At 41.0% G+C, this 27,086-nt stretch overlaps 1 protein-coding gene across 2 annotated transcripts in view; it reads left to right on the top strand.

Moving 5' to 3' along the window:
• Nucleotides 1-27,086, top strand: part of ADGRL4 (adhesion G protein-coupled receptor L4) — an 88,000-nt gene that overhangs the window by 53,288 nt on the left and 7,626 nt on the right. For both annotated transcript variants that reach the window (XM_028733001.2, XM_077928551.1), the window contains 6 exons: nt 1,709-1,825; nt 2,967-3,160; nt 7,084-7,260; nt 9,786-9,989; nt 10,696-10,916; nt 12,457-12,523. In XM_028733001.2, coding sequence (XP_028588834.2) covers nt 1,709-1,825; nt 2,967-3,160; nt 7,084-7,260; nt 9,786-9,989; nt 10,696-10,916; nt 12,457-12,523 — 980 coding nt within the window. The remainder of the gene's footprint in view (nt 1-1,708; nt 1,826-2,966; nt 3,161-7,083; nt 7,261-9,785; nt 9,990-10,695; nt 10,917-12,456; nt 12,524-27,086) is intronic.

Raw genomic sequence — 27,086 nt, forward strand, 5'->3', positions numbered from 1 at the left:
GCCTTCTGCATGTGTCTTCCAGGAGCTGCATCCATGGCATCACAGGAACTCATATGAGATAGGTCAGCATCAGACACAAAACTGAGACAGAGAGTTTGCAGTTGCTCATGGCTAGTTAGTGAGTAGTAACCACAGCTGTGCCATGCCATTGCAGAACTCAGTCTATTAGCATACAGATTAAGGTTAAGGACCCCTGGACGGTTAAGCCCAGTCGAATTTGACTATGAGGTGTGGCGCTCATCTCCACTTTCAGGCTGAGGGAGCCAGTGTTTGTCCACAGACAGCTTCTCCAGGTCATGTGGCCAGCATGACTAAACCACTTCTGGTGCAATGGGACACCATGAAGCCTATTTATCTACCCATGCTTGTATGCTTTTGAACTGTTAGGTTGATGGGAGCTGGAATAGAGCAACGGGAGCTCACCCCGTTGTGTGGATTCGAACTGCCGAACATGTGATCGGCAAGCCCAAGGCGCTCAGTGGTTTAGACTACAGCGCCACCTTCGTCCCATTAGCATACATCACCCAGCTCTTCATCTCAAAACTTCATCATAAAACTGCAACACTTCAACATAGAAGTGCATAAGCTGCAGGCAATCCCAAAAGGAATTACTTTTTAGGCTCTGAAATAGCTGCACACCTTTTCCCAGGTGGGTGAGGGTTTTGAAACCTTCCCCCCCCCCCGTCCTAGCTGCCATCCCTGGGTGGTCAGAGTTCATGTTGCCAGCTGGCTACCTGGGAATTTCTCTGGTTGGCCGGTCTGCTGGGCGTGATTGCCCACCCAAACCTGAAGTTTACATGGGCCAGTCCAGTCAAAGACTCTTATGGTTGGCCAGGCATTGTCTGCTTTCATGCCTGGCCAGCCAGAGATGCATGTAAGTCAGCTGTGCGGGACACCCTTGGCAAGAGGACATTTGCTGATATTTGGTTTGCTGGAAACTTCAGATCACAAGTGTGTGTGCTTTCTGTGCTATAAGTAACAGGCAGTCCAGCTAAGTAATTCCACCCCATTAGTCAAATGCTTGTTTTGCTTTGCTTTTAACTGTCTGATTGACCTTTCTGCTGCCTTATGGGTGACTGAAGCACTACATTGATCAGAGCAAAGCAACAAAAAGGACTCTATGCCCTCTAATGTCATTTTCTTTGTCCAGGGTGGTTCATATTAGGTTGCTTTCTTTGGTTTCAGCAACAGACATCATTAAAGCGCAGTGCAGCTGTACTCTGTGTAGCTGTATCTTTGTGTAGTAATAATAAAATATTCATTTCTACCTCCAAATATTATAAAATAAAAACTGTTCAATGGTGCTGTGCTTTTAAAGATGGCAATTGATATTCCATTTCAGAAATGCATTCTTAATAAAAAGGTTGTTCCTTTGAAAGTAGTTTCCATTATTCTTTAGGAAATGCATTGAACGCAAAGCAAATTAGGGGCTGCATTTTTCCAAGGAAAGGTACAAAAATGGAAATAAAAGATTTGTGCCTACTAGAACTAACGAACTCCCGAACAAATATGAACCACACAATGGTGCGTGTATGCGTGTGTGTGCATGCGTCTTCGCTCTTAAATTACCTGGCTGGACTTTGTGCTGACATCTGTAATAAATGTTCAGCTGAGTGTAAACCTAATTGCAGAAGTGTGAGGTTTAGTAGGCTGGGATGTAATTGTGATTTCCAAAGGAGTTTTCCCCCTTTCTTCTTTTCTTTTGCAGCTTTCAAAGTTCTTGCCTTTGATATACAGCGCATGGAGCACATTCACCAGCATGTGCAGTTGGGAGGAGAGATTATAAAGGTCTCTGCAAAGAAAAAGGAAGCAACTACTTCTAAAGGTTAGGGAGAGAAATGTGACTCGAGGAATAACGCTATAGAAGTGAAGTTCAATGGGGTTTTCCAGAAGCCTCCTCCTTTGCAAAATTCAGGAAAGTAAATCCTTCAGGAGGGTTTGGGATAGCCAATCCCAATGATGCAATTTCAGTGATTTCTCAAAGGTATTTCACTAGAGATGCACGCTTGGCAAGGATCAAATGCCTGCTCTTGGAAATATTCAAACATAATTGTAAAGCAACAACAAAACAAACCTCTGGAATAGATCCAGTTAATTTCCATGAATGGACCTGTACACAGAAGGAGCCAAGGCCCAGTAGATGTTCTCTGCTGGGAAAAGTGGGGAGGTGATTTTCACTCATTTCCTCCTTCTCCCACCATTCCCCAAGCCACTTTTTTTCCCTAGACTGCAGACTTCTCCCAAACTCTTCAGAACAGATTTTCACTAGCACAGGGTTGAATCCAGAGTTCGCATGAGCAGATTTCTTCTCAAAGGCAGAAACAGGGTAGCTCAGTCAGTAGAGCACGAGACTCTCAGTCTCATGGTTGTGGGTTCAAGCCTTACATTGGACAAAAAGATTCCTGCATTGAAGAAGGTTGGAATAGATGTTCCTCATGGTCACTTCCAACTCAACGATTCTATGACATCAGAGGAAAGGAGGGGCAGGTTTTGCTAGTTTCTTCCTCCCTGCAGCTTCCTGTTCCTCCTGAATATCTGCTCTGGAAGTTTGGGGGGGAGAACAGTGTGGGAGGTGGCACTGGGAGCTGCAGGAGCAATGGAGGAAATTGCCAACAGCAACAACAAAATATTCCTCCTCATTTCAGCAGGAGCCTCTGCTGGACTTCAATGCCTTCTCTGAATCAAAGGAGCCCTTCCAGTCACAATAGGGAATGTTTGGACCCATCTGCTTAATTTTGCATCACAAACACTCATTTTTAATACTGGTGGGTTATATTGTCTTGAGAGGCAGACATTCTTCACTGTCTCTTAACCTTTTCAATAACTGTGTTGCAAAAAAAAAATCCTGTTATGCATATTTCATGCAAAATAAATACAGATATCTATTATTTGTCATTTCCTTATTATCTTCAGGGTTGTTAGGAAACAAGCTACAACCCACTAAGCACAGTTTGTTTGATTGATAGGCACCGTTGCAGTTGTGTTTCTGCGGTACAGCAATATTGGCTCTCTCTTCTCATCATCGCAGAACTTCTCACTGGAGGAAAATTCAGAGCATGGAGAGACAGTAGGGTCATCAGTTATAGCTGTCGCAATTCACTCCACGCCACCTATGCTGTACCCAGTAGAGAAAATAACATTGACTTTAAAACATGCACAGGTAGGTTTTCTTTCTAATGATCACCTGATTAAAAGTAAGCCTACAATTATGTTGTAACAAGGAGCTACTCTGTTTTCATTTGGTTGTTCACTCACACCTATGTCATTTGCTGATATGTGTGTATAATATGATTAGAGGGGAAATTACAATTCTGATTTCCGCTCAGCAAGTGCCAGGGAGGGAGTGTGTTAGCGCTGCAAAGTGTTGATAGGAATTGACAAGACTAATAACTGCATGTTGGTTCTACTACACAATTGTCAATAATTGGTTAGCGTAATCCGAATCTCCTCCTCACCTCTCAACATTCTCCATTTACAAGCTGTGTATCTGTTGCATTTGCCACGTTTGCCTAGAGAGGCAAAAGCAGATGAGCAAAATTTAGCAGGGCACTGAAGTTAATGGCGCTGGTGCTGCATCGCACAAACAGGTGACGTGGTGGGCAATCAGCAGTAGATTGCTGTAATCTGCTGTACGTGGGCTGCCATTAAAGGCTATTTGGAAACTTCAGCTGGTACAGCATGTGGCAGTATGAATGCCTGAGGGGGATAAAGAATCAGATCACATCCCACCTACTGTATTGTGTACCAGTCACACTGGCTGCCTATTGTTTGCGGGTCCTATTTAAAGTGTTATTTATGACCCTAGATGGTTTGTAATCAGGTTTTCCAAAGGGCTACCTACATCAATATGAGAATGGGATATTGGGATAACTTGGATGGTGGAGCATGAGACTCTTAATCTTAGGGTTGTGGGTTTGAGTCCCAAGTTGGGCAAGAGATTCCTTTACTGCAGGGGTGAACGAAATGGCCCTCACGGTCTCTTCCAACTCTACAATTCTATGCTTGACCTTCAAGATCAGCTTCTGGGGCTCTGCTCTCTAGCCTGATAATCAAAGGTTGCTATATTCAAAAGATGTGGCCTTTCAGAAGCAGCCTCACATCTGTGGAATATCCTCCCCCAGGAGGTATTTATAGTCCCACCACCGGAAATTTCTAAAAAAACCAATCTTAAAATCTTTAATTTCAGTCTGCTTTTCATTAGCTGCTGTGCTAAGCCTGGATAGAGCCTGGTACTGATAATGCCAAGAGTGCAACTTCAATACCTGTATGGCAGATTGTCCTTCCAAATCTGTAATTCTATTATTATTATTATTATTATTATTATTATTAAATAATTTTATTATTTCTACCCCGCCCATCCGGCTGGGTTTCCCCAGCCACTCTATGATGAAGTTACTTATCATTTTCAGGAGCATAATTTGCTGTTTCTTGTACTATATTGCTATTTTTATTGTGCTTGTAATTCATTAACTATCTTGTATCTCTTCTTGGGAGGGCACTGGACCTGAAAGGTGACTCAAAAGTCTTTTAATCGGGGGGGGGGGGGCAGAAAAAGAACAGTTTCACTGAAAATTTAGAGAAATTCATATAATTACTTTCTTTCCTCCTGTGCTAAAAGACATGATGTTACATAGTGTATGATAGACAGAAGTTGATAGGAAGTAGAATGGCATTAAATCCTGTGATTAAATCCTGACTCAGCCATAAATCCCACTCAGTATTCTTGGCAAAGTAACGATGTATTGACCTTGTCTACCTCCCAGGGCTTTTGTGAAGAAGTCATCATGATTTTGGGGGGGAAGGCAGTCAAGATCCAAATATAATAAATAAATAAAAAGTAGAATATTAAATGGGTATGATTCAGTATGCACCTTTAGCAGGTAAGCCGAGGAAAGGTTTTTGGTTTTGATGTTGTTTTGCAGGAGGATAAGGGCAATAATATGGACAATGAAAGTCCAGACTTTCATACTAGGCAAGCAGTATCATAGCACTTTAAACAGTCATGACTTTCCCTGAAGAATCCTAGAATAATAGAACGGTAGAATAGGAAAAGGGACTCTGAGAATCACTTAGTCCAAATCCCTGGAATACAGGAATACGCAGCTGTCGCATACAGGAATCAAACCTGCAACCTTGGCGCTTTCAGCACCATGCTCTAACCAACTGAGCTATCCAGGCTGACCTTATAATAGTTGGTTAAAGATGCTGAGAGTTCTAAGGCCTCTCAAAGAGCTACAATTCCCAAAGTGGTTTAACAATCAATCCCTCTTCCCAGCAACTCTGGGAATTGTTGTTCTGCGAGGTAATTAACGGCCTCCTGCCAACTCTCCACTCCCTTAATGAACTACAGCTATGATTGTTAAAGTGGCATGATGCTGATTTTAATGTATGGTGCAGATGGGGCCTAAAACAAGAAAGATGGGGCATTATTATTATTATTATTATTATTATTAGTTATAGACCGCCCTTCATCGCAAGATCTCAGGGCAGTTTACAGGATAAAAATATTAAGTAAAAACACAAGTAAACCGCTTCCACTTCTGAGTGGGGGCGGGTTGCAGTCTCGCCGCCAGGCCCACCCCCACCTCAGCGTTGGGGCGGGACTGTGTCTCACGTTAAGCTGAGAGGGCCTGGCCATGCCAGGCAGTGAGCGGCCGATTGGGCAGGTCAGGGGGCATGGCTGGGGCAATTTAAACCCCGGCACATCGCTGAATCACCCCTGGGAAGAATTTTTGCTGATGGTGAAGGCCAGGGCGGCCGCCCTCAGCGCTGGTGGTGCAGCTGGGCGAGAACGACTTGCCCTCCAGGAAGGGCTTCAACTTGAGACTAAGCATTAAAAAGGACTTTGAGGACTTGTCAATAACCTTCCCCCAAATGGCTATTTTATGGTCACAACTCATAGAGAGACACATTTGGCACGACAGTCGCTGCCCAGCTTCCACTAGCAAGGCCAGGAAACTCTTGGATCGTGCTGTAACATGGAAGTTGTTGGCACTGGGTTGCCATGTGATTTGCCACCCAGGAATTGTCTATAACAACGAGGCCCTCTATTGGGCAGATGGCATTCATCTTTCCAGTGGCGGAAATGACGCCTGGTTGGCTGATATTATCAAAGGAATAGGAGTTTGGTTGCAGGTGTGAGGGTATTGGCAGCGAGCTTTGGGCTCATGTGGCAGTTAGGCATTGGAATAGCTATATGGGGGGGGGGGAGGTACGGCCATCACCTGCCCCTCCATGCTCAAGGGTATTCCATTAAAGGAATCCAGGTGTCTGGATCTCATCCAAAGTCTGCGGAGGGGCTAGGGCCATGCCACGGCCCCATCGGGAACCCAGGGGATGCTTGAGTCGATTCACATCGGCGGGCTCCCCCTACTGGTGGTTTACCCCTACAGACTTCCTGCAAGGCGGGCAGGAAATCAGATATAGTCTGTTGGTGCCAATGCCTATACCAATATGGCTCACATTCTGTAACCAATAAAGTTGTGGCCTAAATTTTGCCCATTAACATTAACCTAAAATTCCGTGTCCTAGTGTCTTTATTCTCCTGGGGGGGGGGGGCTTTGATATGCAAGTAGTTAAAGAAAAACAACAAAACAATGACCTCTCCTCCCACAAACCCATTTCAAAGACTGGAAGGTCAGGTGGTGCAAAAAGTCCAAGGCCTGTGGTACAGTCATATACACTCTCTGGAAAGAGAAGAATTAGCAAGCCCAGGTCAAAATAAGGCCACTAGAAACGGATGGGAGCAAACATATAAATTGTACAGACATTTTAAAATCAATTATTTGGACTGTTGATTTCTAAAACTCAGGGACAATGTTTGAAAAGAAGGAGAAAGCAGGTGTAGTTTTCCTTCCTCTCTTTAGTCTACCTTCTTTTACCTATCTTGTTTCATCTTTCTGTTCTGATTTTCTTTGTTTTTATTCCTGTGTTTCTCCTGAACCTGAATTATGAACAGTTCAGATTCTGGGTTTTGTGGAATAAAGGCACTGTGATGAATTGCCTCTGCTAATGTAGCAGATACTTCTTATTGAGTGGCTTTGTGCCTCTTGCCATCCATTAAAATTTTTCCTTCTGTTCCAGACTGTAGACAAAAAAGATGTTAAGTGTGCATTTTGGAATTATTCAGAAGACACAATGGAAGGAAACTGGTCTACAGAAGGATGTGAACGAGCACATTTCAATAGCACCCATACCACATGCAGATGCAATCATCTTACCCATTTTGCTGTTTTGATGTCCTCAAACAACTCTGAAGTTGTAAGTGCTCTTTTTAAATACAGTGTTTATTAATTTCTTTAAATAGTTTGTGTGTAGAACCAATTGGTCTCTGCCGTTAAATTGTTACTTACTTCCTCTCTTGGTCTATCACTTTATTCTCACCGAGCAAATACACAATGGGATAATTCTTTAGCAGCAGTAGATATTTTCATGGTTAGGATGTCCCTGAACTTTACACTGTGAATATTCCATTATAACAATGTAAAGGTAAAGGGACCCCTGATCATTAGGTCCAGTCGCGGACGACTCTGGGGTTGCGGTGCTCATCTCGCTTTACTGGCTGAGGGAGTCAGCATACAGCTTCCGGGTCATGTGGCCAGCATGACTAAGCCGCTTCTGGCGAACCAGAGAGGCACACGGAAACGCCGTTTACCTTCCTGCCGGAGCAGTACCTATTTATCTACTTGCACTTTGTGCTTTCGAACTGCTAGGTTGGCAGAAGCAGGTGCCGAGTAACAGGAGCTCACTCCATTGCGGGGATTTGAACCACCAGCCTTCTGATCAGCAAGCCCTAGGCTCTGTGGTTTAACCCACAGCGCCACCCACATCCCTATAACAATGTAATGCACATGCTATCTTTTATATGGGTGCTAACTACTCTACTCTCCCCCCGTTTATTATTTGTTTTTAACTGCCATTGAGCATTTTTCAACACCCATAATATTTATTATCTGTATATTATTCATGCTTATCAATCACCCCGAGACTTAAGTCACTACTATCTTCATTTTACAAACCGAAAACGGGGCAGAGAGACCATTCAAGGTCACTGAGCAGCTGTAAAAGTACTATTTATGCCACTAACAGTCACAGTTTCCCCCATGATTCCCAGGCACTGTCGCTTGTTAAAGGTGTTGAGAGTTTTTAGGCAACCTCTATTCCCCTCATAGAGGTACCATTCGCAGAACACTTTAATAATCAATCTTCCCAGGAAACCCTGGGAATTGTGAGGGGAATAGGGGCCTCCTAATAATTCTCAGCACCTTTAACAATCTACAGTTCCAAGGATTGTTTTGGGGAAGCTAGGTTGGTTAAAGTGGCATAAACTATGTAAGATGCGGATATGACCACAGAATATGCAATAGGCCAATTTTTCTCAGAAGTAAACCTGACTAAAAAGAAATGTATGAACAAACAGAACTTCAGACTTTTCAAAACCATAGTGCTTTTTATTTAAAGAAAAAGCAAATGTAGAATGATACAAAAAAGTGGAAATACTTTATTGTGATGGCTGTGTGTACCCATTTCCAATATGCAGCACTCAGCATTCAACAAAAACAACTGCTGTGTATAATAACATTAATATTAGACAAGCATAAATGGAATTGTAGTCATTTGCATATATAGTGATATAACATACCTTCTCCCCCTCTCTTTTAATTTTTTTATTCACTTTTTTATTTCTATTTTATTTTGTTCAGTTGAAATATTCTCAGTAACAAGTTAAAAAAAAGAAGTACATAGCTGAGTATCAGATTAAAGGAAGATCGCCATAAAATGGACATGGATTCTAAATACAGGCCAAGTGATCACAGAGAAAGAGAGAGAGAGAGTCAAAACACTTCCCCAAAAAAACCCTCACATTTGAACTGAAATTGTAAGTTGCTTTTAGCAACTAAGAAGCAGAATCTGTCAGCATGAAGAGCCCAGCATGTGTCAATGCAATGTGTTTGTGCTAATACTCTCAAGTCGGCTAAATCCTCTGTCCAAAAATAAAAAGCTCCCTCCCTCGAGTTATACTTAGACTCCTTCGCAGCTCATGAGGAGTCCTCAAATACAAGAGTGTGTTTTGCATCTGCGGGGTGTTTACTTAATTTGGGTTTAAAATATTAATCTGAAAGCAAGTGAGGCGCAAGTTACAAGTCAAGAGTGAATTGTTTTCGTTTTCTAAAAATAAAATTAAAAAAAACCCCAAGTTTATGCTCCATCTCTTCGAGTGGGATAATTTTCAAAGCACTTCAAATGATATCCATTACATTATTCTGTCATAAGGTATTAATGGACAGTTAAATTAATGACAGCTACTTGGAAAAGAAATATGCTGGGCTCTATGGCTATTGGTGACAGATAATTGCCAGTTCAATCTGACGATCTCTACAGTCCCTGAAGAAATCAATATCTATATTTATCCAGGCATACCAATGCAAAACCAGATAACAGATAGCCTGCACCCCCACTGCACTCCCCCAAAACCTGTTCTGGGGTTTCCCCCAATCCTCCATAGCAAATTTAGAAGGCATAGGCAGAGGAGGAGATAAATCCTATCGTCCAAGTTCTATTATTTTCCCCTGCACACTTCACTTCCTTGTACCAACTAGTACCTTAATAAAATCTATTAAAAATGTGTAAAGCATTTCAACCAATAACTTGGATGGGTATTTTAACAAAGAGTATGGAGGAGGGAAATGAAATAGAATCAGAACTCCATTATCAAATGAGGTTTTAAAGAAGCTATTCTTTAGCCATTCTCTCCAATATGTTATATTATTATTTCCCCCTCCCAGGATGACAAGAATTATTATATTCTCACAAGAATTACTCAGCTTGGAATAATTATCTCCTTGATCTGCCTCTCCATGTGCATTTTCACTTTCTGGTTCTTCAGCGAAATTCAAAGTACAAGGACAACAATTCACAAAAATCTCTGTTGCAGCCTTTTTCTGGCTGAGCTAATTTTTCTTGTTGGAATTAACATGAACAATAATAAGGTACGTGGCCTTTCCTCATGCCATTTCAAGTTGGTTAGGAAAGCAAATGTGTGCTCTAAAGTGCCTTTTTCAGAGGTGCAAGTAGCATTTCCCAGTTTCCCCGTGAATGTAGCTGTGGATATAAAACTCTCATTTAAGGATTCCAGGAAATCCCATTCAGAAAGTGTAAGCCTCATTGAAGAGAAGGAAGGGTCTTCTGCCAGAGGTCCACTCTGAGAATGGAAGCCTTAACTAAGACAAAATGGAAGCAGATTTTTAACTGAGTTTAAATTGACCATGTTCCAATAATATCAGAAGGTGTTAATGCCAATTTACTTCGGCAAGGTTGTCCTGGTCTTGTTTCAGTGTAAAAAGGGGCTGCTTGTATACATGCCCATGTGGAGCAGGGGGTATATATAAGGTTGAACACATTTGGCAGAAAATATATATCATCTGCTTCATCAGTTTGTGTATTTCATGCGATTGTAGACACACAGGCAAAAAGAAATGAGCATGAGGTCTGAGTTTTAAAATGAAATGGGTTTGGTGGTTTCCTGTGTACTTACAGAAAAGTAATGACAGGGCCTGGGCCATTTTCCTATCGAGACAAATTTCCAGTGGAAGAGGTTTTGCTGGTACTGTACTATGACAACATTTTTAACCTGCATTGCAAGATATGGAGTCTTTTATGTTATCCACTTACGCTTTTTTCTGTTTTCCCTTCTAGCTATTCTGTTCAATCACTGCTGGATTACTCCATTACTTCCTCTTAGCTGCCTTCGCGTGGATGTGTATCGAAGGCATTCACCTGTACCTTATAGTTGTTGGAGTAATCTACAATAAAGGATTCTTACACAAGAATTTCTATATCTTTGGCTACGTGAGCCCAGCAGTGGTGGTTGGCATTTCTGCCGCACTGGGATCGAAATACTACGAAAGAACTGATGTGTAATTCATTGTTTACATATTGACTTTAGTTATAGATAGTTCTGACATGACTTCTTCCTGCGTCAGCCCACTGAGATGTGATTGCCTAAGCATGTTTCTGACAGGAAACTATGTTCACATAACAGTGAGTTGCCTGCACACTCCTGTGTACATTATATTGGACTGTGACTACCCATCGAAGAAACGGTTGGCCCAGCCAGCTTTGACGACTATGGTGGTTATTTTTCAGAAAGAGATGCGTGGCCTCTCTGCAACTATGAAAGGTGTATGCAATCTCCTCTTCCCTCAAACAGATTATTGAAGCTAATGCTCACCACCCCTGCCATTTTGTCAGTGCTGTGCACACTGCTATCAATCCAGTCTCTGGATATTCTGAGGCAGTTCTGAGTACTAGATGAAGGAATCTAGCCCAGACAGATGCACGTTTGGGCATGAAAGCCACACCCACCAGGGTATGAATGCATAGACACTTGATTGCACACATCTGCTTCTTGGGTTGCAGGGAATACATACCGTGATACTTATGGAAATTTTCACTGTTAAGTTCTAGACGCAAAGGCATATGCCCTGATCCAGATGGGTTTTTATGCTTGTGGTAGCTCAGATGTGCAACCCAAGCTGCCATATCTATAAGGAGGTGGGCATATCATGCCTGTACAGAACTGCCCCCTTCCGTGAAATGAATGGTCCTTTTTTCCTTCTGTTGAAACCACAACAAAATGGTTTCCCAGCATTGATAAAAGAATCTCGCAACACTCAGAGGTTGGGGTGGTGTACAACATTATTTTATGATGACTACTATTTCGGGTTTAACATGATATGTTGGGTGAAAAAACATATCATGCAGGGTCACTAGTCTGGTAATTCAGACAATCAGGCTTGTGGCTTCCCTCAGCAATAGGCTTCCCACAATGAGGAATACCACATATCTAGTGGCCATAACGTAAGAACACAAAATGAGCCAGGTAGACTCAAAGCCTATCTAAGCCAGCATTTAGTTCCCTGAGAGAGCAACCCGATACTTATGGGAAGCCCACAAACAGTGCCGGATTTACATATAAGCTAAACAAGCTATAGCTTAGGGCCCCACTCTCTTGGGGGCCCCTAAAAAACTTAAAGGGGACAAAATGCATATACATTTCCAAAATATAAGATAAAAAACAAATAAAATAAAACCTACATACCTATTAGGTCCATAAATTACCATATAGCATATATTCAACACACACAAAAACAGCGACAATTTGTTGTTGACAAAGGACAGCTGGACATATAAAGGGCCCCATTACCTTCAGTAGCTTAGGGCCTCATCAAACCTAAATCCGGCCCTGCCACAAGCAGGCCATGAACTCAATGACACACTTCCATTCATGTTCTCCAGCAACTGGTACCCAGAAGCATACTGATTCTGATACTGGAGGTAATATATAGTCATCACAACTAGCAGTCATTTCCAGTCTTCAGAAACACCTGATTCCAAAGACAGGCGTGATTCATCTGTAAGCAAATTTGCAAACATTATGCACTGTTTACTTTTCAGATGTTGGCTCAGCACAAAGAACAACTTTATATGGAGTTTTATAGGACCAGCATGTCTAATCATTCTTGTAAGTATGGCTTTTTTATTATTGGGGTACATAAAATTGATAATAAAAGGTGTATAATAATCACTAACCCATCACTGTCCCACCTGTGAGTGCTAATTATATGGTAAAATGAACTATTTTAGCTGTTTTTAAATAGCCACGCTAAAATATGCTTATCTTTTACGCGCCCAAGTACTTTGCCTGTCTCACAGACATATGTTTGATTAACTAATATTTCATTTGAGGGCCTGTTTCTTTCAACCTGATGGCCTAAGGGAACGGCATTCTCTGTAGCAATTCTGGTATGTAAGATGTAGCATCTTTACATGTCAGTGATATCCCTGCAGAACTCAGCAGGAGGGATACACAGACACTATGCCAGGAGACAGATAATCTGGTATTTCAAATGCTGAGTTACTTAATCTTTTATCTGTGATCGGTCATCTTTGAAGATTAGGCTGTCATCTTTATGATTTTATCATTCGCGTGTACCCTGCCATCATCAAGGCTATTTTAAACAAAATTGCGACATCAGAGACAAAAACCCACTATTTCACATGGGCAGGCAAGTCAAGAATTGATAGCCTCTATTTCTTCTGGGAAAAAGGAGCCTTTTTAATTCCTACTGGAAATGTTTTCAGGTTTGATCTTTCTGAAACTTTTGGTGTCCCATTATAAAAAACAGCAGCAAAAGTATGGTGTGTGTTTTTAAAACGACAACACGCTTGAGTGCATGAAGATATTTTCAAAGTGCCGCTAAGTTACACATGTAAAAATGGATTGAGATCAAGTAAGAAATGTTAGAAGGCAAAGAGATAGAGCAGATGCTGTGAGTAGGCAATTAAGCTGTAGCTTCTGGTCCTTATTTATTTGTTAATAAAATGTGATTAAAGTAGCACACAATACTGCAACTATCAATCTATAAAGCAGTTAGATAGATAGATGATAGATAGATAGATAGATAGATAGATAGATGATAGATAGATAGATAGATGATAGATAGATAGATAGATGATAGATAGATGATAGATAGATGATAGATAGATACAGTGGCGTAGCGTGGGGGGTGCAGGGGGGGCCAGCCGCACCGGGCGCAACATCTGGGGTTAGGGCAAATCCACAGGTTAGGGGGCACAAATCCACGGGTTAGGGGGCGCAAATCCACGGGTTAGGGGGCGCAAATTACTTGCCTTGCCCCGGGTGCTGACAACCCACGCTACGCCACTGGATAGATAGATAGATAGATAGATAGATAGATAGATAGATAGATGATAGATAGATAGATGATAGATAGATAGATAGATAGATAGATAGATAGATAGATAGATAGATGATAGATAGATAGATAGATGATAGATGATAGATGATAGATATAGATAGATAGATAGATAGATAGATAGATATAGATACAGATAGATGATAGATAAATAGATGATAGATAGATAGATAGATGATAGATAGATAGATAGATAGATAGATAGATAGATAGATAGATAGATGATAGATAGATAGATAGATGATAGATAGAGATAGATGATAGATGATAGATAGATAGATAGATGATAGATAGATAGATAGATAGATAGATAGATAGATAGATAGATGATAGATCGATCGATAGATAGAGATAGATAGATAGATAGATAGATAGATAGATAGATGATAGATAGATGATAGATAGATATAGATAGATAGATGATAGATAGATAGATAGATGATAGAGATAGATGATAGATAGATAGATAGATAGATAGATAGATAGATAGATGATAGATAGATAGATGATAGATAGATAGATAGATAGATAGATAGATAGATGATAGATAGATGATAGATGGATAGATGATAGATATAGATAGAGGGCTGTTTCTAATAGGGATCTGCCAGTTTCAGTTTCTCTCACTTTCTCATTTTTCCAATTTTAAAAACTTCTCCTTTTAACCTTGGTTTTTGGGCCTTAATTTGAAGAATTTCAGGTATTTGTAGCCTGCTTTGTGAGGTGGGGTCTGTAAGACCTGTCTTTTATCAGTACAGTTGCATTGTGAGGTTTTCATGGTTGGTTGCTATACTTGCTTCTTACTGTAATATTGTTTTAGTAAGATGCTTTGAGCCACTTTTGTGAGGAAAGCAACTAATAAATAATCATAAGCATGATTGAATTTACCCACAATTTTCACTTTTAAAATAAATAAAAATCCCTCATTAAAAATCCGTCAACAATTCAGTGTGAATTTCTCCTAATAAACACAATGTTGTGTAGTTTTTGACTATCACTGATATCTCCCCCCAGCAATTCCCCCTAAAATAATGCATATAATATAATCTGTCATTTTCACAAATATATGCATGTTGAAGCACATATTTTCTCCAGTATATGCATTTTTGTACATATGGTTGGATAACTGCACTGCAAAGTTTAGAAAAGTGTGAATTTTCAAAGATATATGTGTTTCAGTTTGTGTATTGGTTCAAGAAGTGTGAATTAAGTAGTTTCTCATGAAAAGGCAAGCAAAATAACGTGCACACCCATCTCTTGTATCCAATGGCATCCCTTACACAGACAGAAGGCTGTCTTTGATCCGACAAAGGCTTCCATTAGTGGAAAGGGAAGGGTTTTTTTAACTGATCTCCTCTCCATACTTCAGCTACTCTGTTCCTATGTGTTCCTTCAACCTTTCAGAGTGGATTGTGGTGGGGTCTTCATCAGGAAAGAAGAATCAAATCCTTATTCCACTAACAGAAACTTTGGTGAACCAATGTGCTGAACACCATTAGGACCAACGTACATACAAGTTCTTTCAGATTATAGGAATTTGTGGCCAAAGGATAAACTGATTTTTCCTGATCCAGGGACCCATAAGTCCCCACACATGCCCAGATGCCTGGAGTTCATGCACACATTCCTTAACACATCAGCAATGATGTTAACCTGACAATCAAAACATCTTGAAATATTCACAAGTAAATATGGCTTAGTACCCAATTGCAAACAAGAATTTCAGGTTGAGGAAGTGAAACACAATCCAAAATATAATGGCAGCTGTCATTCATTGAGAGGCATTGAGTTATGGGTAACCCCTGCATATAGATTCCGTATGGCAACATTACAAATTTTGTTAACATAAATATTTGCAGTGTTCTGTTTCAGTAAGCTGCATTCCATTTTTATTTTTATTTTTTGCCTGGATGGAGTGAAGAAGCTATTTTGAACAAGATGGCAGGAGTTTTCAGAAATAGGGCACTGTGTTGTTTTATGGAGCAGGAATTAGAAGAATAACTGAAACCGCCAGAATGAAGCTGTACATGATTGTGGCTTTCAAGCACTAATGGGTTGATAGACTGGAAAGAGAAGTTGCTGAATTGCAACTTATTACCAAACTTAAAACCATGGAGAGACCTGGTCTGAATAGAGACATTGGATTCTTATCTCATTATACATGATAAAGCTATTTTAGCCATCTCACCCCTTGCTTTTCCCTGTAAGACCAATTGCAGTCGTTAACAGTCGTCAACAGGTTTACCACACCTATCAGCCAATCACCTGTTCCCACCACCCTTCTGAGTAATACCCCTCCCCACCCAGTGTGGTGTAGTGGTTAAGAGCGGTAGACTCGTAATCTGGTGAACTGGGTTTTCATCTCTACTACTCCACATGCAGCTGCTGGGTGACCTTGGGCTAGTCACACTTCTTTGGAGTCTCTCAGCCCCACTCACCTCACAGAGTGTTTGTTGTGGGGGAGGAAAGGAAAGGAGAATGTTAGCCGCTTTGAGACTCCTTCAGGTAGCGATAAAGTGGGATATCAAATCCAAACTCTTCTTCTTCTTCTTCTCTCACTATATATAAGGGTCTGGTGACTTCTCTTTCAGTGTATCTGAAGAAGTATGCATGCACACGAAAGCTTATACCCAGAACAAACTTAGTTGGTCTCTAAAGTGCTACTGGAAGGATTTTTTTTATTTATTTTGTTTCGGGTAGTTGGCAACAATTTCATAGCCTTTTCAAAGCAGGCTTTTCTGGACTTCAGCTCTCACACACAAATATGCCACAGCTTTACTGCTTTCTTAGAAACATGATACCTTTAGTGAGCAGGAAAACAGCCAAGATCCAAAGAACTCCTTGGGGTGCACCAAAGGGCTTGGACAATAGACATGGACCTAGTGGGACTTTTTGTCTTACTTTATTTAGAGGCTGAGCCACAGAGCCTAGGGCTTGCTGATCAGAAGGTCGGCAGTTTGAATCCCCACGACGGGCTGAGCTCCCTTTGCTCGGTCCCTGCTCCTGCCAACCTAGCAGTTCGAAAGCACGTCAAAGTGCAAGTAGATAATTAGGTACCACTCCGGCAGGAAAGTAAACAACGTTTCCGTGCGCTGCTCTGGTTCGCCAGAAGTGGCTTAGTCATGCTGGCCACATGACCTGGAAGCTGTACGCCGGCTCCCTCGGCCAGTAAAGTGAGATGAGGGCCGCAACCCCAGAGTCGTTTGCGACTGGACCTAATGGTCCCTTTACCTTTTTACCATGCCAAAACCCAACTGTTTTTGAACTATCTTTTCATTGCAAAAGAGAAGTGTTGAAGAAACACAAGTCCAAAGTTCTCTTGGGCAGACAGAACTAGTCACACAGTCCTGTGGATAGAAGGTGTATATTTTAAACACATATTTTTGCTATTGCAAAGGACTGTGTTAGGGGAGTTTAGTGAGCTAGACTATGCTGTGATATTATTTGAAGGCTGCATATAACTTAATGAGTGCATGACTGTAGATTGCATTGGGTACTTCAGATACTTCTTTTGAGGCAAATCTGACATGTCTTCATAGAAAAGCCTAGTTCACCTAGGCATTTCTCTAAAAGCACTTGTTCTTCTCTGAGCATATCAACAACACCTTTTCCCCTCTAACGTACATACTCATTAATACCAATCTGCCATTAGAATTCTGAAGTGCATGCCATTAGCCTCATTGATCATATCAAGCATTTTTTATTGTTATTCTCTGGGTAAGTATACATGAAAAGGACTGGGTCAGACATTTGATAGATTGAACTACAGGGGGAAAGGAGTATTTTAAACCTGCATAAAACAAGCTGCAAGCTAAAGATAATTTCCCCAACTTGTTTCTCTTAACAGTCTTTCCAGCACCGCAAGCAAGGCTGTGTTTCAGATTAGATCAATGCACACAAGTCATGTAGGATGGGGGGGGGAGGGTTTGCAATTATCTAATTTTAAAACAGAGTAACGAAGGTGCTCCAGGAGATTGGGAAATAAAGAAAAGCTGCCAGCATAAGTAGGCAAGAATAATTATGATCCATGGACAAGATGTGCTATAAAATGATAGGGTGAAATAATTATTATATTTATTTAGGGGTTAACCCAAACCTTTTCCAGCAACAACAGGGCTTGAGAGACATCACCATTTTGCCGCCAGTGCAGAAAGTGGGGGCAGGGACAAATACACTTGAAGTTGAACAGACTTCAAGGCTGGTATGGTGAAGAAGCCTGGATCAGGCCCATAGACATCATGCAACAGCGGCAAAGGGTGCTGATCCAGTTCTGCCCCCAAAAATGCCCCATTTGTGGGTTTCTTAAATAACTTCCACTGTGGGAGGACTGGATTTCATCAGGACCATACATAGCGGAAAGGGTTAAACATAAAACTTTCCCCTGCACACAGTGTTGATGCTGAATGCCAACTATTTAAACTTGCAATCATGCAATTAATGTCATGTCTGTTTTGACCCCTGAAGCGCATGCATGTCTTACTCAAAAGCAAGTCCCATTGAGTTCAGTGGGATTTATTACTGGTATCTGTGTCCAGTTTTTCTACAATAATTTAAAAAATAAATAAATTAGGCATACCCTTCCCAGAACCTTTAATCTCTTCTCCCCTCTTTTCTTTCCCCCTCCCAGTATTTCTTCTTGTTGTTGTTCTTAAATATTTTCCAGTGCTGTGTCAAACTAGAGGAAATAACTACAGCATTTGGGCAGGTGTATTCATCAGGGAGATGATAATGAGAGAAATCAGACAGCAAGACATACCTTTCATTGTTTGACTGCCAGCTTGTGTGCAATTTCAGGCAATTAATATGGCATACATTTTCGTTTTCCGGCTTAAGCTGTTGCATTGTTATCAGCTTAACTCCCTGCCATCCTGACTGAACAGCACCGAAGCAGCATTTTCACCCATCCGTTAGCCAGAAGACAGAAATCTGTCCTCATTCATGCCAGATTGCACATCAGAATTCAAGCTTGTTAATTCTAACATTGATAATAAGGGTCATTGGGGAGAATGATGCCTATGCAGCTGCTCCTGAACATCAGACGTTTTTGAAGGAGCCATATCTAATATGATATTTTTTTAAAGCAAGTATATAACTAAAAGAGCAGCAGGAGACATCTCTCTCCCCACCACCACCATCCCCGTTTTTCTAAGATTTGACATCAGCATATAGATGGTTTCATCAATTATTGAGAGAGAGAGCCTGAGAAAGTAGAAAAGATATGATTTGGGAGCTTCATTTTTGAAGTTTTGAATGTGAAGCACTCAACAGACTCAGAAGTAGTGTGTCAAAATCTTGAGAATTAGCTTTCCCTTTCCTGGGTTGTCTCTTCTTTTGTAGAAACAGAGAGCCGCAGAAGGTCTAATCCATGAGAAGCTTTGATACCAGACAGTTTTCAGTAGTCTTCTATCAGAAGGCGGGGGGGGCGGTACAAAAGGGGATCGTCTCCCTTTGAATTTGCTTATATTCAGAATAGTTGCTTTTTGAATTGTTCAGCTACAGTACAGTTTGTAAAGGATTGTTTTGATTGCACTTGCCCCCAAGCAGTTTAACCTTAATTATTTTTATAATGCCCCCCCCCTTTCTGCACTGTTCAGCTTCATATTCTTTCATGCAGGTACAAAAGTGTGTTGTTGTGCATTACGGAAAAGTAAGAATGGAGCCGAGTAAAATTGGAATGCTTTTGCCAATGAAGATCTGTATAAATTGTAATAATAATAACAGTCGCAAAACGTATAGGGCATAAAGATGCAAAAAAAATTATAGCTTGCCTCAGTGGCAGGAACAATTAAGACTTGGCCTAACAATGGACGTCGAAGTAATTCCTTTGGCCTCGATGGGATATTTACATTCATACATAATCCACTAACATCCTATGCCTATCAGAAGTCCTACTGGGTTCAATGGGGCTTACTTCCAGGTAAATGAATATAAAATCACAGGTTAATTCAAGCAAATGTTGGGCAACATCTAATTGCATACTGGGGCAGGGGGTGGCTTCACCAGCTTCTGCAGGCCCCCAAACCAGTCATTTGAGATTGCTGCCTACATCTCCAGTTGCAAACATGCCACCCACAGTAGCCTTTCTGAAATCGTTGGGACTGCACAAGGAAAAACAGCAGGAACAATAGCACCTTGTAAGAGCAAGCACTCTTCTTACTATGTGAAGAAGAAGAATGGGGGGGGGGGACACACCCCAAACTATGATTAATTGTTTGGATGGGTTCCACTGTGACTATGACTCCAAGTCAACACAGAACTGTTGCATATGCATTAACAGAGTTTTGTGTATTTTAAAACCCTTAGCACTCAATTAAAAATTATGGTTGGTTATGCTAACTCTAGAATTATTTTACATAATATCAAGTACTAATATATGTACGTACTCATAAGACAACATCAGGGCATTCTCCTGCTCTATGAAAACATTGTGAAGACCTATCATCTCACTGACTAGCATTTTAACTGTACGAACAAGTGAAGGCTTTCTTCTGGGTTAACGGTGCATTATGTGCAAATGCACATATTAGAACCATGATATAATTCCCCCCCTTTCTTTTTCTTTCTTTTTAAAAAGCAGCTTCAGAGCAGGCAATTGAAAATGGAGAAGTTGTGCATTGTGTGAAGATAATTTCTTTTCCCACAAACTACCCTTCTGCTCCAAGTCCTGCCTTGCATCCTCCAAGCTATGTTTTCCCCTTGCGAGATTTAAAAATGTACCGGTATATTGTAAAGGTGCATTTGAAAGTGTGCAGGGAGAAAAGCCATTTTGTGAGGCGATTTAGGAGGAGGCAAATGAGACTTACCCATTTTGAGAAGAGGCAGCAGGAGATTCTCCAGTTTCTTTCCCATGACCAAACAAAGTGTTTGCCACCAGTTGAAGTACTGTCAGAGTTTCAGCCAGCAGCTTCATGGCACTGAAATGACCCACAGAATGGCCCAATGCAATTTACACACATTGTTCCAAGTGACTTTGCTGGTGAACTTCTGGTATAGATAGGATGGTGTTCTTAGTGAGTCATGTCTGAATTTAAATATCTCATTGTTTTCCCCAACAATGGCCAAGGGAACAATGTTACATCACGACATAGCATCATTCCCATTGGGTCTCTTTTAGGACATTACAGCACTACTGATTGCAGTTTCACTGCTGCTTGAAGTGATGGTTAATGGAGAGAAACTGGAACCCTTTTGTCATTGCTAAAGTAAATAAACTATAAAGCAATGTCATGCACCTGCCTTTCATTGAATGAGCTTCTGTTGGGTTGTTAGTAACTTAAAGCAGAACATGTCATGTTTCCCATCCTCTTCCCAGTCATATCTTTAGAAAGCTGCCATTCATTTGTTTCAGTGTAATTATATGCCATCTTAAAGACTATGGGCAGGTAAAAATAACAACTATTTTCTATCACAAACATTCACAATTATTACGCAGGCTGAATGAGAAAACAAAGGAAGGGGATCAAAAACATTAGTAAGTATATGCTTCTGCTATCCCTGCCTTAAGTTGATGAATGCCAGAAACTGCAGAAGATTAACAGTAACTCTTTTATTGTCTAAAAGTTACTGCACAAGAACCGTAACAAACCCACTAAGGCAGAACATTGTAGTGCTTCAGTCTTAGTTCATATGTAATTTTCCATGCCATATATAGGGCATTGCCTATCTGCTAAAGACCACATTTCACCTAGTGCAATGCCTACCAGATTGGGACAGGGGAGAAATATGATCTTCATTTATAGATGAAGCTGTTTTTGAAACAACATGTGAACCAAAACCCAGTCATCTTTTCAAATTCACACTTCTCTGAATTTTTCAATACAGTTGTCTGGCAAAATAATGTGTACAAAAAATGCATATATAAAGATAAAACCTGCACGGAAAGGCATATGTTTGTGAAAATAGCATTCAGAACTGCATTATATAGAGCAATATTGCTTTGCAAAGGTATGTGTATTAAAAGATGTCTATCAGGAGAAATTCACAGTAAAAATGCTGCCGAATTTTCATGAGAACTTGTTCAAAATATTTGAAACTGATGTGGAAATGTGGAATGCTCAACTGAGAATATGAGAATATGAGAGAAAGCAGAATTGACTGATTCAGCCATCCTTAACTACCAGTCAGCCAAGACAGTGTATTATGCCTATTCTAAGACTATCCTTTCTTCTCCCTCATTCTTCAAACTGAGGTTCCATCATCTAAATTTGTCTTCCTCTGCTAAATGCCACCCATTACCACAAAATTACAGCTGGTGGATTTAATTACTCTCCTCACAGCAATTTAACATGCTTCACCCTCCTCCTGCCAACACCATCAGATTTCCCATAACTTACTATGAATAGGCAGGAGAAATTATTCTCCTTTGAAGCTGAGGTGACAAAATCTAAGTGAAGCAATCATATATATGTACACCAAAAATTGCTCTAGAAAACTATTAGATGCTTGTGGCCTTTCTTTGGATAATTCTGAACAAAGTCTATGGCTAGGCAAATCAAAATTCAGCTCTTCTTCCTGTATGCCAGCATAAGGCAAGAAACACATTCAAAGCCAGCTGTTTAAGCAAACTGCCAACAGAAGATGAAATAACTTGTATTCCTCAGATGTGTGCTCAATATGGAGCTGTCTGGATGTCTTACAACTCAGTCATGGATCCTAATGCAAAATCTAACACGCTAGGATATCATATGGTCTTGTAATTCTCTCTGAAGGAACTTAGAATTACAATGATTCATACTTGCTGTTTTTTTCCATCTGTAAACAGGCACAATAGTGTTAGTACATTGGCGGGTTTCTTTGTATACTGTAGTGTTCAATAGCTTTTCATTTAAAAGATGTTTTACTTTTTTGTTGTTTACACAGAAAGCTGTGGAATCAGATATTGCTAAGAATATAAATAAGCTACAGTATGGGCAGCTATGCCTTGTCAGATACCTTTGGGATCAAGCAGTTTGAAATGGTTTCAGGAACAAATACAAATCGCTACCCCACAACAGGCTTGGCTGTAGCTGGGGACCACAAGAATGATCCAATATCCTTTGTACCTGAAAATAATCCAGATTCACATTCTCATAACTTGAGAATCTCGATTCAGTCCATTCACTGTTCCTGTAATGCTACCAGTCCATCTCTCTCTACGACAGCTAGTAGAAAGAAAAAATGTTGCGTGCTGAGACCCCGAGACCACCCCCTTGTTGGTGAATAAGACACAAGAACATGGATATTAGGTTAATGTTATTGGGTAAATTTAGGCCACAGTTTCATTGGTTACAGAATGTGAGTGGGATTGGCATAGACATTGGAATTGACCCGATTATATCTGACTCCTGTCCATCACGTAGGGAGTCCAGTAAGGTTCAACCACCAGTAGGGGGAGCCCTGTCGATGCAAACCATCTCAGGCTCCCCCTGGTTTCCCAACGAGGTCATGGCATGGCCGTAGCCCTACCCCGGGCTTCAGACAAGATCCACACCCCCGGATTCCTTTAATGGAATACCCTTAAGCTTGGAGGGGCAGGTGATGACCACACCTCCCCTCTCCCATCATAAGATCAACCAGTGCCTAACGATCGAGGAAACAAGCCAAGAGGAAGCTCTCTGGTTCGCACCTCAGTTTAAATGGGGCCCATCCCCGCTGCCCCCCTTCCCCCGCCAGCAGATTGGCTGCCTGGTGAATGTTGTGGCCGGGAATCTCTGGATGATGTGGGACTTCGTCCCCTGCTCCTGGAGGGGAGTGGATGGCCACGTGGTCCACCGTAACTCCTAACCACTGGGAAGTGGAGCGGATTTGTAGGCTACTGTATTATGTCTGCATTCCCTCAAAAGCCCAGAAGCCTTTTCTTTCTGAATCTCTTTCCAGGAAGCATTCTCACAGTTGGACACTGAAAATGGGTTTCCCTGCTGTTTGAGAGTAGCCCTACTTTAATAAGTGACCTTGGCTCTCATGGAGATCTGTGCAAGACAAGCTTCTCAGCTTGTTAACCCAAAAGGATCACACAGCATTGCCCGTTGAGCTACTAAACAATAGTCAGCCATACCCCCTCCCCTTAATTCTTTGGCTATGCACACACTCCCATTTAATCTGCATCCAGTGTGCTCCCACCAGTGGTTTGGGAAGCAGTGTACACATGACATTAGCCACAGTCCACATCTATTTTGTCATTTCTTATGAAGCACTGCATTTTGATGTGTTTGCCCCCAAACCAACTTCAATGGGGACAGAGAAAAAGAACAAACTTGTTGCACTTTAAGCTGGTCATGTGTTCACAGCCTTTATCATGACATAACCCTTCTCTCTTCTTACCTCTCTCCTTGCTGTTGTTGTGTTTTTTTTAAATCATATGGTGGATTCATATGACCTCAGTTGGTAGAGCATGAGACTCTACTAACCTCAGGGTCATGGGTTTGATCCCTGTGTTGTGCAAAAAGATTCTTGCACTGCAGGCAGTTGGACTAGAAGACTCTTCTGGTCCCTTCCAGCTCTATGATTCTCTGATTCTGTGACCTTTTTTCCAATATAGTTTTGTTTTGAGTTTTTCCCATTTTGGAAAATGCAGTGGAGAGTTTTGCACTTGATTTTGAGACCCACACATATCTGACCCATCTAACCATTTATTTATATGTGATAGATTCATTGAATCCTTTCTCTCAACTCAAAGAGGAGTGGCTTTGGAGGGGAAGTGCATTTGGGGGGATGTAGTGGAGAGTTGTGCTACCTTAACAGAAAAAATAAGGCTAATTTCATTGTTGCCCATTTAGATTTTGCATTCACATTACTGTTGAGGAAAAAGCATAAGCCTTTTCATGTTGATGTAAGAATGCGAAAATTGCAGATTTCAGTCTCCTGCATAGCCTATCTTTTTACAGCAGCTCACTTTAGACATTTGTTACCACAGATAATGATGTAAAGAGGTAATGAGAGCTATGATACAGGACATCAAAATGACAGAAGGGCACATTTGACCATGCTCTTGCACATCTTCCACCTGTCATTTAATGTGTTCTTGAGGAATACGCATTAGTTTCAATGGGACTTGTGCAGGAGATCTATCCAGTGGATTGTGCCTCATGGGTCGCATCTCTGAACTTCCTGCTATTAACATCATCCCATTATTAACAGCATTATTTGGACCCGACATGTCATCTCACCCAATGAAAAAGGAAACAATAAATACTAGTAGCCATTAATGTTAAACAGTCCTAATCATGAACAGCACATAATGAAAGTGAATGATTATGCTAGTAGATCTCTCACAAGCAGAAAATTACACCATTAGGGCCAGAGTCATGTGGGTGGTTCTGGGTTGAAAGCTACATTCTTTTGTATATGAGAAGCCATGTATTTGTTTATTTAATTGTACAGGAAAGTCCAAGGTTTTTCCTTTGTCAAGCAATAGGAATTATAGTTGGCTCTTCTCCAGAATCATCTTGCTTTTATGAGTGTTCTTGGTGTATTTAAAACTCAGACGATAGTTTCCAACTTTAATTCTCCCTCTAGTACACTTCAACTTCTCACCCACTTACAGCAGATGGTGTAAGACCACAAAATAAAAACAGGTGGGAAGGGGACCCACCTTTCTAAGAATATATTCAAAACTGTTACTTAAACACTTAAGAACTTTCAAAGGACATCTGTAAATTCCATACGAGCTTAGAAACTTTGATAAATAGTGTATCTCAAGCACCAGGACTTTGGTGTGGCACAAAATATGGGGGGGGGGGGGGTGAGCATTACAATAATGTCTCCAAATCTACGGAGAGATAGCATCCATTGTTACAGGAACATATCTTGAGAAAGCACTTAAAATGATATAATCACATTTTCAAAACAGAGGGAAACAAAGAAAGATGCATGGCAGAAGACAGAAAGAGAGGGATAGGGCATGGAAATTAAGGGAGATGACGATAGGTATGTTTAGCCAAATGGAGAAAAGAAGAATTAAACATTCAACAGGAGGCACATTGGGTTAGATCCAATGGCGCCCTTCCATCTGTGGAAGCTCCTACCCATGAGTCGGGAAGCAATTTTCTGGATTCCCATTTCCTCTGGTAACCTCTCACACTACTTTTCACACTATGCTGGAGGGATCCTTACACTAAAAAGTAGATGGGAGGATGCATGGTGATGGGTAAATAGGGAATCAGTGGAATTCACCTCTTCTCTTCCATGAGTGGGAACCTGGAATGACCATTCCATGAGCAGAACTACACTCCAAAACCAACCCATAATTAGGACAGAGACGCATGAAGTTGAAATTAAATTCCTAGTTTGCCTCTTAGATGCCACCTAGATGTCAAAGAACATGAGAGCATTGTCTAGACTAGATGATTAGGCTGGTGCCATTTACATTAGCTATCTAATGTAACTTCTTGCATCCTCCAAGTATTACCCTTTTGTGTTCCGACTACATTTTGCCCCACTTTTAATAAGAGCATTCCAAACTCACATTATTCCAGCTAGAGATAAAGTGAATTATTTCCTCTGTTATTCACCAGAATATGTATATTATATAAAAGCCTGCGTATAATTATTATAAAGGTCAAATTAATTGTATAATTAACTTCAAGAACTGCTGGTTTCCGAAGTATTGTGTATATCAGAATTTTAAATATTGGTGCTAATAGCAGATTCCCTCCAAACAGCATATTCGGGGTTTGGTGTTAGGAATGCAGTATGCATGGGAAAGGCCTTAGCCCCACTTTTCTATCTGCTGCATTCATATTGACCTCCACATCTATTGTACATTAGCAAACATGTATTTAACAAAGTTAATATTTTAAATGTGTTAAATGCATAACATAAACTTCCTGGCCTGGACTTCTCTTCTTCCATCTCCCTGCCCCCCATCCCCAATACTTTCTTCAGGTCTTTTAAGTAGCCACTGAAAAGATGGACTATCTCAGGTAGTTAATTGTTTCCTCACTAACTACCTAGCAGTTATTACTAAGAACAAGGGGTTGTTAACTGTTAAATGTGATAATGCATCACAGAGGTGCTTTGCTTTGCTCTTTGGGCATTATGCCTGAATTGGAAACATCAGTCCATGTTGGAGGTCACTGTTCCGAACATCCTTACGCCTGCCCACTTAGTCCCAGACCTTTTGATGTTGAACATAGAAGCTCTGAAGGGGATTCTATCCACATCCATTTGAAGGTGAGTAGAAATCACCATACAAGCATGACCTCTGCTAAACTAGCCTCCCTACACTGTGGATACAACCCCAAAATGCAGGTAGATGCTCCCATCAGATCTTCCTTGCTCAACACAGGAAGGTATGGAATAGAGAGTTTGTACAGTCTGCACACAGAGAGA

Source organism: Podarcis muralis, chromosome 5, assembly GCF_964188315.1.
Source record: "Podarcis muralis chromosome 5, rPodMur119.hap1.1, whole genome shotgun sequence".
NCBI classification, from domain to species: Eukaryota; Metazoa; Chordata; class Lepidosauria; order Squamata; family Lacertidae; genus Podarcis; species Podarcis muralis.